The sequence below is a fragment of the Bidens hawaiensis genome, unplaced genomic scaffold (genome assembly GCF_021521415.1).
Source record: "Bidens hawaiensis isolate Kalapana, Puna unplaced genomic scaffold, B.hawaiensis_p1.1 tig00036368_1, whole genome shotgun sequence".
Classification (NCBI taxonomy): Eukaryota; Viridiplantae; Streptophyta; class Magnoliopsida; order Asterales; family Asteraceae; genus Bidens; species Bidens hawaiensis.
In genome coordinates this window covers 158436-179107 of record NW_027505408.1, presented here as the reverse complement: position 1 = coordinate 179107, position 20672 = coordinate 158436, and the positions used below count along the sequence as shown (strand labels likewise).

Below are 20672 nucleotides of genomic sequence, written 5' to 3'. Positions count from 1 at the left end.
TCCATGAAAAGGTTGAGATTATGCTTTTGAGGAACTTGACCAACTGATCTTCTATTTCTTCGGGAATCCCGGTTCCCATCAACACTTTGACATCAGAATCTTGCTCATCTATCGTACATCTTTGACTTCTTGTTCAGCCACTTCCAAGGCATCAAGTGCTTTGTTCTTTGTTTGCCATGCCTGAGTTGGTTTGGCTGTTAACTTCATTGAGGAAGCATAGCAATTTTTGGCTTCTTGTTGATCTCCTTGAATCTTAACGATCCCCCAGGGTGTCAGCATCTTGATGCATTAGTGATAGGTTGAGGGGGGCCGCTTTCATTTCGTGGATTCAGGGCCTACCTAAGATAACAATGAAAAAGTCACCTAAGATAACATTGAAAAAGTCAACGAATCAATAACACATAATTTATGGATAGAGTTTACTCCCTCAACATAGACTAGAAGCTTGATCTCTCCTATGGTACTCTTGGCTTCCCCACTGAATCCCACCAAGACTGAAGATTTTGATACAAACTCGGATTCCGGAATATTCATCCTCTCCAGGGTATCCAATTGGATGATATTCACCGAACTTCCGTTGTCCACCATGATCCTGCGTACAAAACAATTAGCAATATAAAGGGTTATAACCAGACCATCGTGATGAGGTACCTGAATATTATTCCGATCTTCATCATCGAACAGGACTCCAGCTTCCTTAGGCAAAGTCATCGTCTTCGTTGGTTCCTCTGTCTTTTATGCTTTAGCTATCTTGGCATTCCTTTTGGCTGCGAAGTAGGATGGGCCGCAGATGTCTAAACCTCCGGAGATAACATTTACAATTCGAGCACCTGGAGATGGGATTCCGCCCTTTTGGGATCCTGCTCGGGATCATGACTTTAATTTTTCGTTCCCATTAACTCTTTCAAGTGACCTTTGCTAAGTACGTAACTGATCTCCCTCCTTGGAGCAATACAATATTCCGTCATATGACTGAAATCTTCGTGAAAAACGCACCATTTGGACTTGTCTTTCAAGGCGCCATTTTTCTCGTTCTTTCATGGCCATCTTGCTTTTTAACCTAAGTACTGCATAGCACACATTAATCTAGGAATATCAACCAAAAAACAATAATAATTTAAGTTGGGATAAGATTCATCATCATCCACCACACTGACCCTGTCATTTCTAGCATACGACTTAGATCGATATGGTTTAGACGATTAGGAATCTGACTTCCTGTTCGGGTTGTCGTAGCTGTTGGAACCGTCCAGCCTTTGCTGAATCTTCCTATCTTCTTCTAGCCTGATGAACCTTAGAGCTCTATTCCTTGCTTCATCCAGATTCCTGCAAGGATTCATGACGATATATTCATAGAAAAAGGTATCTTTCTTGAGACCCATCTTGAAAGCTTGCACAGCTGTTGCAACATCCAGGTTGGGGATCTCTAGAGCTTTCTTGCTGAATTTGCTGACGAAATCCCTAAGGGGTTCATCCTTACCCTGTGTTACTCTATACAAGTCAATAGTTAATCTTTCAAACTTTATACTACAAGAAAACTGATTATTAAATAGATTAACTAAATGAGCAAAAGATTTAATAGAAAAAGGAGAGACACTTAGGAGCCATTTCAACGTAGCTCCAGTTAATATTGAGCCAAAGCCTTTGCATAAGCAGGCTTCCTTGAGATTCTGAGGTATGGGGTTTATCTCCATTCTTTCTCAATATTGGGAAATAGGTTCTTTAGAATCTGGTTCCATCTTAAAACTTCATGCTTAGAGTTTAGAATCGCTTCGGGATCTCAGCATCACATATGGGGGGGGGGGGTGCGAATCTTGAGATCTAGTGACTGCTTGGAGCAGCCTCTGGAATTGGCTAGACTATCCCAGGTACACTAGAGATTAATTCCTTGTGTTTTTGCAATTCCTTCAGTATCATTGGGCTAATACCGGGATTCTACACAGCATCATGGTTAGCCACAAGCATAATAACATTATTGAAATTACCAGTATCGGGAATCCTAGTTGGGGATCCAGAAATAACACCGAATTCTCGAGTAGGAGTTGTCCTGATGGCCTGGACAGGATCACTCGTTATATTTACTTATTGCATGGGAAGGAAATCGTCAAAACGATTTCTGTGGGATCCTGACACATCAAAGCTCAGGTAGGTAGCAATGGAGTGAAGGATTCCTTCGCCAGCTTCTTCCCTTGTGCCTGAATATCCTGGAGCTCCCTCATGACTGAGTTGTTGGTTTGCTTCTGAGTCTCCATGTGTTCCTTCATATGCATTAAAATATCAAAATTATAATTGTTAGACATAGGACGGGCCTGGTGTTGGGAGACCCAAATCTTTGAGGTGGCACGCCGGTTGAAAACACCGTGAAAATACCCCAACTAATTTTGGGCTAAAAATGTGAATTCAGAAAGTTGAGGATTAAAAATGAAAATTTTGGTTTTTCAGACCCATCGCGCTATGCGACAGGTAAATAAAGTAGACCATCGTGCTACGCGATGCAGTTCCCTAGAGGTTATGAAAAAGGAGGCGCCGCGCTACGCGATGGTCCAAGATCTGGTACGCGATGACCAGGTTAAGTAAACCGAGACACGTGTCAACACGTGGCACGATTTGATACATTGCGGCGTCGCGCTACGCGATGACCCTGGGGAAAGGCCATCGCGCTACGCGATGCCCAGCAAAACTCGACTATAAAAGGGCAGCTACGGGTTCAGTCCATTTCATCCCATTTTCACACTCACAAACACACACTTAGTGTTGGGAAGCGTTCTAGCTTTGCCGAGAAGTTTCGAGGTCCGTTTTCTTGAAGTTCGTGCAAGAATTGGAGTTCTGACGATCCGTTGATCAAGATAAGCGAGATTAGAAGAAAATTTCCACCAAGTCTAACAATCACTCTATCTTAGTATTAGTATCCCGAGTATTCATAAAGGTAGGATATAAGTTTAAGTTATTTCAATCATATTATAGATAGCGTAGACTCAATCAAGGCTATGGCCTTTAACCTTGAAAGTATTTTTAAAAACATTCACAAACAGTTTTTCAGTGAACATTATTTTGATAATGATAATGCTATACAAAATTATATTTTGACGGACATGTAGTAACTGGAAGGGGGATATCATTAGTAGACTCTTCTTGTCTAAGGTAAGTAATTCGTAGACATCCCAATCAACCGCGGGACCCGTTTACTTACCTGGAGAAGTTTGCCAACGTGATAGACTCTGTTAGGCCAAAGCATGCTATACCAAACGTCACAAAAATACAATCATGATTTCAAAATACATTCACAAACCTAATCAATGTTAAAACCGGACTTAAGGTCTGTAGTCTAATCAAGAAACACCATCAAGGTGATCATTCAAACCTATTTGTTTATAGGTTAACAATCAGTCGCAATAAAGAAAGGTTTTTCAAATCAATCACACCGACGCTACAGGTGAATACGTTCAAACTTTTTATAACGTGAATACGTTAAACATTTACAAACAGTCAAAACAGATTTATACTTTATAAGATAGACAAGTTGTTTGTCTTATAGAGTTAGTCAAACATTTGCATGAGATTACATGATCTCTAAAACGTTGTAATACAAGTTAGAGAATAAAAACAACTCAGACCGAATACACATGTGTCTGGATCCAAACATAACTGTTCAGCCTAAACAATCAAAGGCTACGTGGCCGCGGGCTAACGGTCATATCTTGTCCTCCGGAATGGACTATGTGGCTCGGAGACTTGTGTGTGTGTAGGGCAGTGTTACAAATACCGGGTATAGCAATATATCTGCTAAGATATGTTAAGAAATCTATATTTGTATTATAATTGTTATTTAAATGCTTTTAGAGGCAACGATTCATCAGCATATCACTGACGTATTTTCCCCACATTACAGGAAAGCAAGCATAGTATAGATAGCAAGGTATAAAAATCATTTATGGAGTTAGACGCTCGCAGGTTGAGATGACTCAAGTTTAAATAATTAAAATATGTAAACAAAAATAAATAAGGTTTGTAAACCAAAAATAATTGGATAATTATTATCCAAGAGATTTTCAAAATAAATTCATAATTTATCATAATCAAAGACTCCCGCTAAATAAACCGCAACTTTGATATATTTATAAAACAGGTACCAGCTACGGGTGTCACACCTAGGCCCTAAGTCGGAGTGTGACAGGTTGGTATCAGAGCCATGTTCTTAGTGAATTAGGTATTTAATTATACCTAGGCTTTGATCAAAAAGATAAATACAGTCTTATTACAGAATCAATGGTTTAGTAAATTAGATATTAATATGTTAGTACCTAAGCTTTAATCACTTGTTTAATAAGTAGGGATAAACATTGAGTAGTAGACTACGTATCCCTAAGTATAAGTATGTAGATGTTTTATATACTTTAGGCACAAAAATCGAGTAGTTATACATTCAAACCCTGCACCTGAATTCAAGCCATCAGACATGGCTAGTAATAACGATTATTACACAAACTTTTCGGTCAAGAGCAACCGATAGTTTCAATGTTATCATATGGAACACAACCGGTGTAGGTACCGGGCAGTCAGTCGATGTCAATCAAAATATCAAATGATACAACTGAAAACGTTCACCCGTTGGAGATTTTATTATATCATCCTTCGGAAGAAATAAGTTTAAACAAGAAACCAGTACGAACTCATTCAGATGAATTACCATTCTAGTTAAGGTTAGTGACATTTCGGGTCGCCACCATCAAATTATCAAACTCCACACATAATAGCAAGAAACAAACCGTTAACCGAAGATGAGAGTTATTATGCCCCATGAAAGAATATTTTTAATGCCAATCAGCTTTCTATCTAAACCAGAAGAAGAAAGGAAGGAATAAGAGAATGAAAATTAAACTCCTCACCCTCCACCATATCAAGGTCCCGTTACTAACAATCTATGAACAGACAAATGAAATTTGAAAAAGGTTCGATTTGTTGAATAGTTTTTATACAAACAAGCATCCTAGATGAAGAAATACAAGCTTATGTGGAGAATCCACATATTGTAACAATCTACCTTTTTCCAGCAGCATCCACACCTGTATGGTACTTAAATCAAAAATGTCAAAGAAATAATAAATCATCACAGATGTCCTAACATCACTCTAGTCGAGGATCAATAAAACTTCCATTCGATAAGGATAAAGGATATATAGGAACAATTATACTCCCAATTCCTATATCTAGTGATGAGGATTCCTACTGAAACAACAATGGAGGAAAATTTAGACTCATCCGACATCAAGACCCCGATAATCCCAACGAGTATAAAACCAGAATATGCATGGATTAGGATCATGTGGATCCAAGAAGCCAACAATATCAAAAGGAAAAGAAGTAATGCCATATACAGAAAATTATCCTCAGGGACATGAATATTTAATCTGGCAATTCAAGATCTATACTTGATTACACGCAAAAAGTGATGCTTCATTAAGGAATGAATGCCAAAGAAAGGCAAAAAGAGAAAGAGATAGACAAAGGATAACAAGGTTAAGAAATTTATCATCCACTGGAAAAAATAAGAATATCAGCAGTTATAAGTAATTTTGTGCAACATAAACAAAAGAGATGTTTTATTTCTTTGAAATATTAAACTTATCTTTAAAGATTTATGCCAAGAAATGATGGTAAAAATTCCCAAAGTAATTCTTCTAGAAAATCTAGAAATAAGAAAATACCCACAATAAGATGAAGGAAAGATCTAGTAGACAGATTTCATAGAAAGATTAACTTCGAGTCAATACTAGACAAAAATATTTAAGGAAAAACAGGAATAGACCCAGAAAGAGAATTAGAGAAATTCTTATGGTCTGTTTGTACACAAGGTATGTACTAGCCACTTCAAGAGTATATGACAAAGGAATTATTGATACCTCTTTAAGAACACTCGTCAACCATCATTATACTTGGAACATGATTATGAGACATCTGAATCTATTGGCTTATACCATTACCCTAACATCATTTGAATCATGCCTTATATGAAATAGCAAACCACAATAAAGAATTAGTTGAGGCCAGAGAAAAAAAAGGAAAAATCAGAAAGAAATCCTCTTTAATATTACAGAATAGTTAAAGGTTTCAGACCTTTCATATTGTATCGTTGTTTCAGTATCTCTGTCATACTAAATCAATTCCAATTCACAGAATGTCGAATCCTAACAATTAGGAGAATAATGATGAAGCCTCAAGCAACAGAAACATAAAAGAACCTGCACAGGAGATTCATGAGCTGTATTTCAAGGAAATGATCCACAACACAATAACTCCTTACATAGACACAATGAAAGAAGAGATACATACGATTCAACATCCAAATAAGAAAATTAGAAGCCATCCATATCGAACTCCTTCTTGTCATAGCAAAATCACCAAAGACCATTCAGTAGCCCAAGGTTGTAGTTTCGAGGAATTCGAAGCCTTTCAACCAAAAAATTTTTATGGTGACTAAGGTGTCATACCAGCTTTACGATGGCTTGGTGAGATTGAAACCATTGTCATCATTAGTCAATGTACTGAAATTCAAAATATTCAGTACGCATCTCTGAAATTTAAAGGTGAAGCCCTAGAATGGTGTAACAATCTAGTCTTGATAAAGGGCAGAGAAACCATATATCAAATAAAATGGTAAGCATTCAAAAAACTGGAGTTACAACAGTTTTGCCCTATTAGTGAAATCGACCATATTCAGATCAAGTTTCTAGACCACAAAATGGAAGGCACAAATTTCAAGGACTATAATGCCAAGTTCTTTGAATATTGCCAATCAAATCCACACCTAGATGGTTCAGAATACAACAAGGTTATTCAATACATAAACGGGCTACCCGAGGAAATAGGAAACATAGTAAGAATCCATATGCCACCAACAATCTCTTTGGCCATAAGATTAGTCGAATACATAATCAATAATGTGACAAAGAACATGGAAGTCATAGAGGAAAATAATGCAAAGAAGAAAGATATAGCAGTAGTAAAACAAATGAAAACGAACAGGGAAAGACCAACTTGTGAGAATTATGGTAAACAACACTTTGGAAGATGTCAAAAACAAAACAAAAGCAATGCATCAGTTATATGCACCTACTGTAATAAAGTTGGTCATTTTGAAGACGATTGCAGAAAGAAAACCGTTACATGTTTCAGTTGTGAAGAAAAAGGACATTGCAGCACAGAATGTCTAAAAAAGATAAGTTACGCAAGTGGAAGTGGTATTAAGGAAAGAATGCCAGAGTAAGTATGTTATACACAAGAAGAATATGGCAATCAAGAATAAGAGAATGCCAAAGGGAATGTTCAAGAATCCAAGGCATTTGAAATAACTAATAGTTTAGTTAAACTCTTATAAACTGCTTGTAAACTCGTTTTAAAACAAGAAGTTTTGTAACCATAACAGGGTCTTTGAATCCCTAATGTAAATAAAGAAAGATATTAGCGTATTGATCGTATCTCTACACAAAAAAAAATGCTTATACTCATCAAAGAAATAGATTCGAAATACGAAAGACTGTATGATTAATATAGTCCATCATCTATAGAAAGATGAAATAAAAAGAATGAATTAAATTGGATAAAAGGGAGTATGTTTCAAAGAAAATTGGTTACGCATTCTTTAAAAGTCCAAAAGAAACAACCGATGGATATAAACGGGAGAAGTTCGTCAAGATCATAAAACAAAGAACAACACGAGGCAAGTAGAAGAATCTTAAAAGTTATCAATATGAAAAAGTTGAAAAGATTCGATAGACTGAATTCAAAAGGCATTCTGGTTAACATCAGTAAATGTTTAGAATACAATAGTGTAACGCCCGAAAATTTTGTTAATCGGCTCGATCGGTTATAAAAGTTTGTTTAAAAGGCGGGATTTCATCTTTCTAATTTAGAGCCTTGTACTCCATTGTAAAAGTCCGTTTATCCATCCTTGCTCTCAAGGCATCACCTCTTATAACTTGAAGGCTAGTTTAGTATGTAACACCCGACATTTTTTGTTTAATGGCAGAAAACGTTTGTAGAGTTTGTACTATATTCGGGGGTTAATCATATAACTTGAGGGGCCTCCTGGTCATTCTTAAGAGTTAAAATATTTAACTTTTGGCTCAAGATTTATCATATTGCAAGCATAGGGGCTGATTTTGTAACATCTAGGAAAAACCCATATTTATTTCGGACTAAAGTTGTCAACTTTGAAAGTTAAAGGATTAAAAACAATTACAAAGACAAGTAATAAGAAAAATAATATAAGAAAAAGAAAGCATCTTATCTTAAGGAAATAAGAAAAATTTCCATCCCACATGAAAACAAGTAAAGAAATGGAAGCTCTTTAAAAGGAAGCAAGTTTCCATAAAAATGTTTTAATTTGGCTAACCACTCTCCAAAGTCCTAGCGAAGGGTGCGAAGCACCTGACGCGCATGCGCTCGGACTCGGACTCGGACACGGACGCGGGCGATGGGCGTAATGTGGCGTTTTGATGGCGCACTTGGCACTTTGCATGCTCGCATCGCCGCGAGCCGCATAAGGGCCGCTTAGTATTTTTGGATAGTACAAGGACTGGAAATGAAAATCTGAAAAACTTACATCTTCGCGATACGCGAAGTTGCAGACCAGGCATCTTCGCGATACGCGAAAGACAAAAGACTTGGACCGACATTGGAGCATCTTCGCGATACGTGAAGTTTCAGATCAGGCATCTTCGCGATACGCGGAGTTGCATCTCTGCATGCGTGACACGTGGAGACACGTGGCAGCACCTCGTGATACGTGGCAACCCTACTCCTGACTCAGCAAAGCTAGTTCATCTTTGCGATACGCGAAGCAACTTCGCGATATGCGAAGATGCAGAATTTCAGCTATAAATAGAGGGGTGTGCGACACATTCCAACTCACACTAACCACTTCACTTTTCACACGTTTTGCAACGTTTTGCGTGCCGACCTCGAAAAGCGTGCCGACCTCGAAAGGCGTACCGACCTCGTGAAGCATGCCAAGCTCCGAAGCTCTGACGGTCTAAGCGATAATACGCGATATAGAGTAGAAGTGCCGCTCGATCAATCATAAGCATTTAACTCCAAATACCCGTACGAGGTAGGGGTTCTGATTAAGTTATTATTATTATTATTATTATTATTATTATTATTATTATTATTATTATTATTATTATTATTATAATAATAGCTTAGACCATAGTCAGGGGTATAGCCCGAACCTTGATTACTGTTAAGTATAATATAGTTTTTCATAAGCACAGGTTATAATCTAATTATAGTTTCTTCATGATTAAGAAACGTAATCATTTATATACAAAGGGTATAGTTAAAAATAGTATTTCTTAATAATTAAGAAATATACTATTCTTTCACGGGTTATAAACAAAGTAATGTTTCTTCTTGAAGAAGAAACCTGGTATAAATGTTACTTCCTGAAGAAGAAACCTGATATATAATTAATAAATAAACAAAGGGACTAAAGGTCCTCATGTTTTGTACAAACAAACGAATTGTCAAGGTTATAGCTATACAAAACAGACTACGAGGTCTGAAGCTAGATCGTTGATCTAGATATTTATACAAATGTTATAGTCGTACTATAGGTCCGAGATAACAGCCAATCAATCAATCTGAAAGCTGAAAACAGAAACAGGAATCAGTAACAGAAACTGATTTACAGACAGGGGTCAGTAACAGAAACTGATCAATATACAGGAATCAATGTCAGAAACTGATTTACAATCATATAAGGTGAATACGCACTAAACTTTTACAACTCTATTAGAGTTTGAACTGTTTGCATGGGATTTACGAATCCTTAAAACTTTGTGTTACAATAATGAGAAACGGGCATACTTAGATTAAGAGTATACATGTGTCTGGATCCATACATACATGGTGACTCGGAGTTCCCGAGGCCATGCATATCATCAAACACGCCTCTGGTAGTCTACGGGACTGATCAGAGAAATGATATTGTGTATATGATTAATTGTACATGTACTTGGGGTAATTTTAACCCAATTGAGTTGGGTGCCTAATGAGTATTGTCACAAAGGTATTACTACTGTTTACACACTGGTATTATTGAGTCAGCGTCATTCACCGGATGTGTGCTGACGTATTTTTCCCTCACATTTCAGGGAAACTGTAAAAGAATAGAAGTGACAGGCAGGACTAATAGAAGATTGGAGACATAGTCATTAGAGGTGATCTGATGGCTCAGATATTTATTCAGAATGTTATTAAAGAATTAATATTTTCAAAAAGGCAGATATTTGAAATATTAAAACGGGTGTTCAACTCCCGAGATTTTAATATAATAATATTTTATCTGAAAAGACTTCCGCTGATATTTTATGCATTATTCAACGGGTATTCTGACCCGACATTTTATAAATGAATATTATATTTACAAGACTTCCGCTAAAAACCCGCAACTCTGATATATTTTGAAAACCGGATACCAACTAACGGGCGTCGCACCCAGGCCCTGAGTTGAGGTGTGACAGGTTGGTATCAGAGCCATCGGTCTTAGCGAATTAGGTATTTAAGTATACCTAGGCTTTGATCAGAAATAAGATTATACTGAAAACATAGGTATTCAATTGAGAATATCAACTGATATAATTACCGAAGGATTATATATGACATGGATAGGATTTAATCCTACGCGGGTACTGATTCAAACAAAATAGGTACTTGAAAGTATCTAAAATACAGTCACTGAATAATAAAACTATTATGGATAAGATAGGAACGCGATCCTATTCCTCATCTAACATCGTACAGATGTCTGATCATCAATCTAGCCAAGGATCATATCAACCTCGGTCAGGTAAAGGAAAAGGGCCTATAGGGACAGCTTTACTTCTGATCTCTATATCTAGTAGTGAAGACTCACATCAGACCTCAATGGAGGAAAATTCAGATTCATTCGATTCCAACATCCCACTAGCCCACATCATGCGAAGACAAGATGTGTAGGGAACAAGATCAAGTGGATCAAGTGGATCCCAGAGATCAATAAAGTCAAAAAGAAAAGGAATAATGACTGATCAGGAAGAAAATCCACAGGGACAGGAATACTTCAATTATCCGATGAATCAAGATCCTTATTTTGCCCATCCTCAAAATGAACGCCAGAGCACAGATTATGAAGGAATGTACATCAGAGATGATCCAATATGTTATGAAGTTGATGTTACAAAAATAGCCGAATCAACGCTCAACGATATTGAGATGGAATAAGAGAAGGAGAAGGAAAAAGAAAAGGAAAAGAAAAGGAAACAACTGAGAATACCAAAAAGGACAGCAAAATCAAGAAATTGATTGTCCGCTGGAAGAAATAGATAAAAAGAACTGTAGTAGTTGTAACAAGTATAACTAATAATAATGTTGTGCACTTCTGTAAACTACAATAATATAAATAAAGGATATGTTTTAAATTCCTCGAATGTTGAACTTATCTTTAAATTTTATTGTAGTATGTCAAGAGAAGTGCAAACTCTTAAAATAAACCTTCCAATAAAGTTCGAAGCAGAGAGAATGATGAAAACAAGGAACTTCCTGTCCAGTATAAAGATGAAATCCAGAAAATGATACAAGAAGCTATCAAAGATAATTCTATCAATCAAAGTCAACTAAAATCTGATAAGGAAAGTAAAAGTAAATCTGTTCATTCAAGAAAGGAAGAAGTTTATGATAGCTCTGCATCTAACAATAACTCAAGGGGCAAACCCCAAAAGAAGTTGAAGCATCAAATAGGATGCAACATTAAGAATTTCCAAGCTTATAAACCTAAGGAATTTTATGGAGATAAGGATGCTATAGCCGCTTTAGGATGGCTTGAGGAACAAGAAGCAGTTGTCTACATTAGTAAATGTACAAACGAAGAAGCTATTCAGTATTCTTCTCAAATGTTCAAGGGAGAAGCTCTTGAATGGTGGAATACTCTGATCTGGAATAAGGGAAGAGAAACAATGTACAATCTAAGCTGGGAAGAATTCAAAGATCTTGTTATAAAGAAATATTGTCCACTTCATGAGATGGATTGAATTCAAACTCAGTTGTGGAATCACAAGGTTGTTGGAACAAATCTCAGGGAATACAATACTAAATTCCTTGAATATTGCTGACTAGTCCTACATCTGGTTACCCCATAATATAATAAAATAACTCGTTATATATATGGGTTGCCAAGAGAGATAAGAGAATTGGTAAGAGCTAATATGCCGCAAACAATTGATTCGGCCATGGAAGTAGCCGGATATTTGATTAATAGCATGATAAGAAATCAAGAGGAAGAAAAGAAAGAAGAAAAAGAAATCAAGAAACCGAAAGATTACGAGAAGATAGAGAAAGAAGGAAATACTTCAAAATCCACTTGTAAAACTTGTGGGAGAAAACATTCTGGAAAATGTCGACGAGAAGGCATAGATAAGTGTGCATACTGCAATAGAGAAGGACACACAATGCAAGAATGCAGGAAGAAACAAGGAGTACGTTTTATATGTGGAGAAACGGGCCACTTCAAAACAAATTAAAAAGAAAAACTAATTAAGACTGACACTAATGTCAGAAGAAATCAAAAATATCTAAGACAAGAGCAAACAAATATCAAGGGAATGTCAGATAGAATAGTTAATTTTTGTTCATTAAAGTCGTAACTCGTTTAGAAATGGGAAATTTTGTAAACCGAGAAAGGGTATTTAATTCCCTCTGTTCTAGGTAAAATATTAGCATACAGATCTTGTCAATACACAAGAATGCTCATATTCAGGAAAAGACAATCGAGTGTCTGAATTTAAAGCTGACATTCAAAACTGATAACATGCTGATTTGATTTATCATCTGACAGATTCATCCAGTTGGATGAACTATCTTTATTAGACCAAAACAAGCCATATCAAACATCATATGTAAATATAAAATGACTGTAAAACTCTATTAAGGTTAGTTCAAACCTAAGAATCTGCTGAACTGAAACAAACTTAGAAGTTTGCTGATCAGACCATGAGTCTGCTACCGCGAGTTTGCTGAACTGAAATAGACTTAAAGTCTACTGCTTAATCAAGAAAAAACATCTAGATACTTATGCGAGCCTATTATAAATATAGGACAATAGCATACTGAGGGAAAGGATTCTGTATCACTGATGTCATAAGATATCAAAACATGCAAAGATAGCATATCATTGATACAAGGAAAAGACATGATTGTATAGCATATCAGATATAATTGCTCAAAAGTACAAAGGTACTGTTATGATACAAGGAAAGCACATAATCGGGATCCAGAGATGGAATTGATTCGACAGATCGAATCAAGAAGCAATAAAGCTAACATTGGTAAATGTTTAGAATACAAAAGGTAAGGTAAATAATTAAGCACAACTGGCCACTGTGTTTAGCAATTTACAATTACTTATGATATTCTGAACTATTAACTGATTACATCAATCGGGATGTAAAGTTAGCAACAGGTCCGAAAGTTTCAATCAGTCTGCATTGACAGTTAAACTCAAGAATCAGATTAGATAGAATCTAATCCTGAATTAACGAAGTAAGAACATCTAAATCTAAGACAAGCAAATCTAGATACGCGAAGTTTCACATCAGGCATCTTCGCGATACGCGAAGTTGCATCTCTGCATGCGTGACACGTGGAGACACGTGGTAGCACCTGGTGACACGTGGCAACCCTACTGCTGACTCAGCAAAGCTAGTGCATCTTCGCGATACGCGAAGCAGCTTTACGATACGCGAAGATGCAGAATTTCAGCTATAAATAGAGGGGTGTTCGGCACATTCCAACTCACACCAACCACTTCACTTTTCACAAGTTTTGCATCGTTTTGCGTGCTGACCTCGAAAAGCGTACCGACCTCGAAAGGTGTACCGACCTCGTGAAGCGTGCCAAGCTCCGAAGCTCTGACGGTTTAAGCGATAATACGCGACATAGAGTAGAAGTGGCTCGATCAATCATAAGCATTTAACTCCAAATACCCGTACAAGGTAGGGGTTCTGATTAAGTTATTATTATTATTATAATAGCTTAGACCATAGTCGGGGGTATAGCCCGAACCTTGATTACTGTTAAGTATAATATAGCTTTTCATAAGCACAAGTTATAATCTAATTATAGTTTCTTCATGATTAAGAAACGTAATCATTTATATACAAAGAGTATAGTTAAAATAGTATTTCTTAATAATTAAGAAATATACTATTCATTCACGGGTTATAGACAAAGTAATGTTTCTTCTTGAAGAAGAGACCTGGTATAAATGTTTCTTCTTTAAGAAGAAACCTAGTATAGATGTTTTTTCCTGAAGAAGAAACCTGATATATAATTAATAAATAAATAAAGGGACTAAAGGTCCACATGTTTTGTACAAACAAACGAATTGTCAAGGTTACAGCTATACAAAACAGACTACGAGGTCTAAATCTAGATCGTTGATCTAGATATTTATACAGATGTTATACTCGTACTATAGGTCCGAGATAACAGCCAATCAATCAATCTGAAAGCTGAAAACGGAAACAGAAATCAGTAACAGAAACTGATTTACAGACAGGGTTCAGTAACAGAAACTGATCAATATACAGGAATCAGTGTCAGAAACTGATTTACAATTATATAAGGTGAATACGCCCTAAACTTTTACAACTCTTTTAGAGTCTGAACTGTTTGCACGTGATTTACGAATCCTTAAAACTTTGTGTTACAATAATGAGAAACGGATATACTCAGATTAAGAGTATACATGTGTCTGGATCCATACATACATGGTGACTCGGAGTTCCCCGAGGCCATGCATATCATCAAACACACCTCTGGTAGTCTACGGGACTGATCAAAGAAATGATATTGTTTATATGATTAATTGTACATGTACTTGGGGTAATTTTAACCCAATTGAGTTGGGTGCCTAATGAGTATTGTCACAAAGGTATTATTACTGTTTACACACCGGTATTATTGAGTCAGCGTCATTCACCGGCTGTGTGCTGACGTATATTTCCCCCACATTTCAGGGAAACTGTAAAAGAATAGAACTGACAGGCAGGACTGATAGAAGATTGGAGATATAGTCATTAGAGATGATCTGATGGCTCAGATATTTATTCAGAATGTTATTAAAGAATTATATTTTCAAAAAGGCAGATGTTTGAAATATCAAAACGGGTGTTCAACTCCCGAGATTTTAATATAATAATATTTTATCTGAAAAGACTTCCGTTGATATTTTATACATTATTAAACGGGTATTCTGACCCGACATTTTATAAATGAATATTATATCTACAAGACTTCGCTAAAAACCCATAACTTTGATATATTTTCAAAACCGGATACCAACTAACGGGCGTCGCACCCATGCCCTGAGACGGGATGTGACAGGTTTTGCGAATTGTTCAAACTTTTTAACACAAGTCGCCCCCTCCCCTTAGACCTTGCGATTGGAATTTTGCAACCACTCCCATCACGTTTTTCTTCATCCTTCTGCTTATTCCAATCCATATTCAATCAATTCTAGGTTAGTACTAAACCAAGGAATGTCTTTTTCATCATTAAATCGTTTATTGAACCCTAGAGATGTCATAAACATGTTAGGGTTTGAGTTTTGGTTATAACAGTTTCTGACAGATTCATACTCGTTTATTGTTTGGTTTGTAACTTGATGAAAATTGATTGTTTTTGATCGATTCTTATTTCCATGATGTTCTTCTTTGAGTCTAGTTTCCAGAAAGGTATAATTTGTAATTTTTGGACGAGAATTGAATGGTTTTTATGATTTTATAAAATTGTGTAAAAGCTTATGCGGGGTGACGGATTCTGGTCTGTCTTCCCGACATCATAACTCTTTTTTGAAAAGTCCAAATTGGTTGGTTCCACTTCTTCATATTTTGAGTTAGGATTACAACCCAATTGGAATCTCTTAATTTGGTTTGGTAATGACTTTTAAACAAATAAAACAATTATGTTACGCACTGAAATAGCTGCACGTACCTTTTTGTCTTGGAGGAATTTTTATGATTTTTTTGTGCACTATAAAAATATTTTTATAAACCTAAGACATTTATACAACTCTGGTAAAAATTTCATAATTTATTTATATGATTTTCTTATGTAATAAAATACATCTTTGCATGCTAAAATCTGCATGTTATACTCGTTATTGATCGATACGTTCGTTTTAGGCTTAACCGGTGGCTGTCCAATTGTGTTCTTGTCGGGGCTATTTGAAGTGAGATTTTCTCCTTCATCTTCCTAGGTATGTCATATGTGTTATAATTTAGTATCATGAGCATTGAAGCTCATTTGGTTAGTCAATTGTCGATAGATTGAAAACTAAGATTTCGGTTGTCTAGTTTGTTGATTGTTGCGTTTAGCGCGTTGTTTGAGGGGATTAGCAACCAATTCAGATTGTGTAGCCTCGGTATGTTATACAGGCTGTGAAATACTTAATTTTTATGTTAATGGGTATGAATTGGTTGTCGGTTTCTCAAACGGGTCGGTACAACGTAAATTCGCGTTTAATTGGTAGTTTATGCGTTGTACTAAAGCGATTTGCCGACCCATTCAATTCGTGTAGTGTCGTGTGGACTTGTTGGCTGTAATTATACTTAATTTGGTCCACACGGGTCTGAGTTGGTTGCTAAGTGCATAAACAACTCGTAACGCGCTTATTCGATACAATTAGCAACTTCCGGGGGTAATTTGAGAATTCTTTGTCCTCGGAATTATCTAAGGGTGGTTTCGGTTAATACAAGGCCCCGGGGGCTGTTGTAATTTAAATTGGTGAAGTCTAGGCTTTAGGTCAATCAAATTATGTTAGAACGCCTCGTAGGATAAACGAGTCGGTATGGTTTAGTTAGTAATCTTTGTGTGCAATCCGACAGGTTGTGAATTGTGGATTTGATTAGAGATTCTTTAGCTCGTTGTTGATTTTTTGCCTCGTGTCAGGTAAGTTCATGATGCCCCTTTTTAACTTTTTTACGTTTTGGGCTAGCATACACACTCAATTACAAAATTACCCGATTTTAATCGTTTAAAACTATTTGATGGATATTGTATAGCCTTGCTATTATTTGTGCATTTATGAAACCAGGTGTGGATTAAATTATAGGCCTTAGGACATTTTAGACTTGTCTTAAATTCCTTAAGGTTATATATATATTACTTATGGTCTAGGCTCGAGGATGTCATTTCTCCTAGTATTAACTGAATACGTGTAGACCTGCTTATATTAGTTCATATTTTGGACTGACTTATATATATATATATATATATATATATATATATATATATATATATATATATATATATAACTTCATGGCCTACAATTGGTTTTATTAATTAGCTATTTGTGTGTATGGTGATTTTGGCGGCCAACCTACGACTCGGGTTCTTAAATCCCGTGGGGGGGAGGCTCGTGTGGCATTATCATCATTATAACGGGTTCTTAAAATCCCGTATCATGTGCTTAGGTCGTACCGTGTGCGGGTCAACTATACTACTCGAGTTCTTAAATCCCGTGGCAGGTTCTTAAATCCCGTAGGGGGAGACCTTGTACGCGTGTTCGACCGTGTTTATATTATTTGACTATTATACATATATTTACTTATCATTTATCCATGTGCCTATTATTCCATATACTGTTTTATACTTATAATCTTGGAATGATTTATACATGTCATTTATTAAAACTTGAACTCACTCAGCCCAAGCTGACTTTGTGTGTATGTTAGTTTGATTTGCAGGGTAAGGATTTAGGATTATCGCTTGGACGTGCTAGAGACTACTCGGACGGTTGAAGGCATTCCTAGTCGAGACCTTATAATAAAAAGAACATCTTACCTTATATTTGGTTATAGGATTTTAATACTTAACTTTTTCCATTGTTTATCGTTTGGTATTTTTCCCGGTTTTGGGGAATTTTTGATACTTATGAATTTTCCGTTGTTTTTTTACTCTGAACTTGTTTTAAGTAAAATGAATTGTTTTGGGTTTTAAATTTTTATGAATTTTGGGTATGATTACCAATTGTAGGATTCCCGGGATTTTGGGGTCATACAAATAGGTAAGGTAAATAATTAAACACAACTGGCCACTGTGTTTAGCAATTTATAATTACTTATGATATTCTGAACCACTGATTGATGATATCAATTAAAATGCAAGAATCATTTAGTATGGATAAGTTAGCACATCTATATGATGAAAATACTGTATCTTTGCATGGTGTGCCATTATCCATCATTTCGGATAGAGATAGTCATTTCACTTCAAAATTTTTGGCAAGTTTTCGAAAAGCTATGGGAACGCGATTAAATTTGAGTACCGCGTATCACCCTCAAACTGATGGTCGAAGTGAACGTACTATTCAAACATTGGAGATATGCTCCGTGCATGTGTAATTGATCTGGGAGGAAATTAGGATACTCATTTATCAGTAATGGAATTTTCATTCAACAATAATTATCATAGGAGTATCCAAATGGCACCATTTGAAGCATTATACGGATGGAAATGTAGAAAGCCCGTATGTTGATCGGAAACTGGGGGTAATCAATTGTCAGGTCCCAAAATCGTTCAAAGAACCATTGATCAAGTAACACAGATATGAGAATGATTGAAAGCGGCAAGAGATAGACAGAAAAGTTATGCTGATATTCGCCGAAAACCATTAAAGCTTCAAGTAGGAGACAAAGTATTACTTAAAGTATCACCTTGGAAAGGTGTATACTATTTGGGAAGAAAGGAAAATTGAGTCCACGATTTGTTGGGCCATTCAAAATACTTGAAAGAATAGGACCTGTTGCATATCGGCTAGAATTACCCGATGAAATGAAAGACATACATTTTGTGTTTCATGTGTCAAATTTATGCTAGTGTCTAGTTGATGAAACTCTTGCAATGCCGTTAAAAAGATGTTGAGGTTAACGAAAGACTTAAGTTTGTGGAGCAACCGATTCAAATTGAACATAGTATGATTAAGTTCCTCAAACGCAAACAACTCAAGCTAGTAAAGGTCCGCTGGGATTCAAAATGTGGACCTAAATATACATGGGAACTTGAATCAGAATTGAAAAGAAAATACCCATATTTATTTCAATAAATCTCGAGGACGAGATTATTCTAAAGGTGGGGAGGATGTAACACCGTGAAAATACCCCATCTAATTTTGGGCTAAAAATGTGAACTCTGAAAGTTGAGGAATAAAAATGAAAATTTTGGTTTTTCAGACCCATCGCGCTACACGACGGGTAAATAAAGTAGACCATCGCGCTACGCGATGCAGTTCCCTAGAGGTTATGAAAAAGGGGGCGCCGCGCTACGTGATGGTCCAGGATCTGGTGGGCATCGCGCTACGCGATGACCAGGTTAAGTAGCCCGAGACACGTGTCCAACCACATGTTAACACGTGGCACGATTTGATATATTGCGGCGTCGCACTACGCGATGACCCTAGGGGAAAGGCCATCGCTACGCGGTGCCCTGCAAAACTTGAGTATAAAATGGCAGCTACGGGTTCAGTCCATTTCATCCCATTTTCACACAAACACACACTTAGTGTTGGGAAGCGTGCTAGCTTTGCCGAGAAGTTCATAGGTCCGTTTTCTTAAAGTTCGTGCAAGAATTGGAGTTATGACGATCCGTTGATCAATATAAGCGAGATTAGAAGCAAATTTCCGCCAACTCTAACAATCACTCTATCTTAGTATTAGTATCCCGAGTATTCACAAAGGTAGGATATAAGTTTAAGTTATTTCAATCATATTATAGATAGCTTAGACTCAATCAAGGCTATGGCCTTTAACCTTGAAAGTGTTTTTAAAAGCATTCACAAACAGTTTTCAGTGAACATTATTTTCATAATGATATTGTTATACAAAATTATATTTTGACGGGCATGTAGTAACTAGAATGGGGATATCATTAATAGACTCTTCTTGTCTAAGGTAAGTAATTCGTAGACATCCCAATCAACCGTGGGACCCGTTTACTTACCTGGAGAAGTTTGCCAACGTGATAGACTCTGTTAGGACAGAGCATGCTATACCAAACATCACACAAATACAATCATGATTTCAAAATACATTCACAAACCTAATCAAGGTTAAAACCGGACTTAAAGTTTGTAGTCTAATCAAGAAACACCATCAAGGTGATCATTCAAACCTATTTATTTATAGGTTAACAATTAGTCGCAATAAAGAAAGGTTTTTCAAATCAATCACACCGACGCTACAGGTGAATACATTCAACCTTTTTATAACGTTAATACGTTAAACATTTACAAACAGTCAAAACAAATTTATACTTTATAAGATAGACAGGTAGTTTGTCTTATAGAGTCAGTCAAACATTTGCATGAGATTACGTGATCTCTAAAACGTTGTAATACAAGTTAGAGAATAAAAACAACTCAGACCGAATATACATGTGTCTGGATCCAAACATAACTGTTCAGCCTAAACAATCAAAGGCTACGTGGCCGCGGGCTAATGGTCATGTCTTGTCCTCCAAAATGGGCTACGTGGCTCGGAGACTTGTGTCTGTGTAGGACAGTGTTACAAATACCGGGTATAGTAATATATCTGCTAAGATATGTTAAGAAATCTATATTTGTATTATAATTGTTATTT

At 36.4% G+C, this 20672-nt stretch overlaps 1 protein-coding gene across 1 annotated transcript; it reads right to left on the bottom strand.

The window, feature by feature from the left end:
• Positions 1-1202: 1202 nt before the first annotated feature.
• On the bottom strand, positions 1203-1694 carry LOC143613005 (uncharacterized). The gene has a single exon (XM_077086839.1). It carries the CDS (start codon positions 1692-1694, stop codon positions 1203-1205), a length of 492 nt encoding a protein of 163 aa, XP_076942954.1.
• Between the last annotated feature and the right edge of the window lie 18978 nt (positions 1695-20672).

Excerpts from the sequence above, each read along its gene's own strand:
- LOC143613005 (XM_077086839.1), bottom strand. The coding sequence starts at position 1,694 with ATGGAGATAAACCCCATACCTCAGAATCTCAAGGAAGCCTGCTTATGC.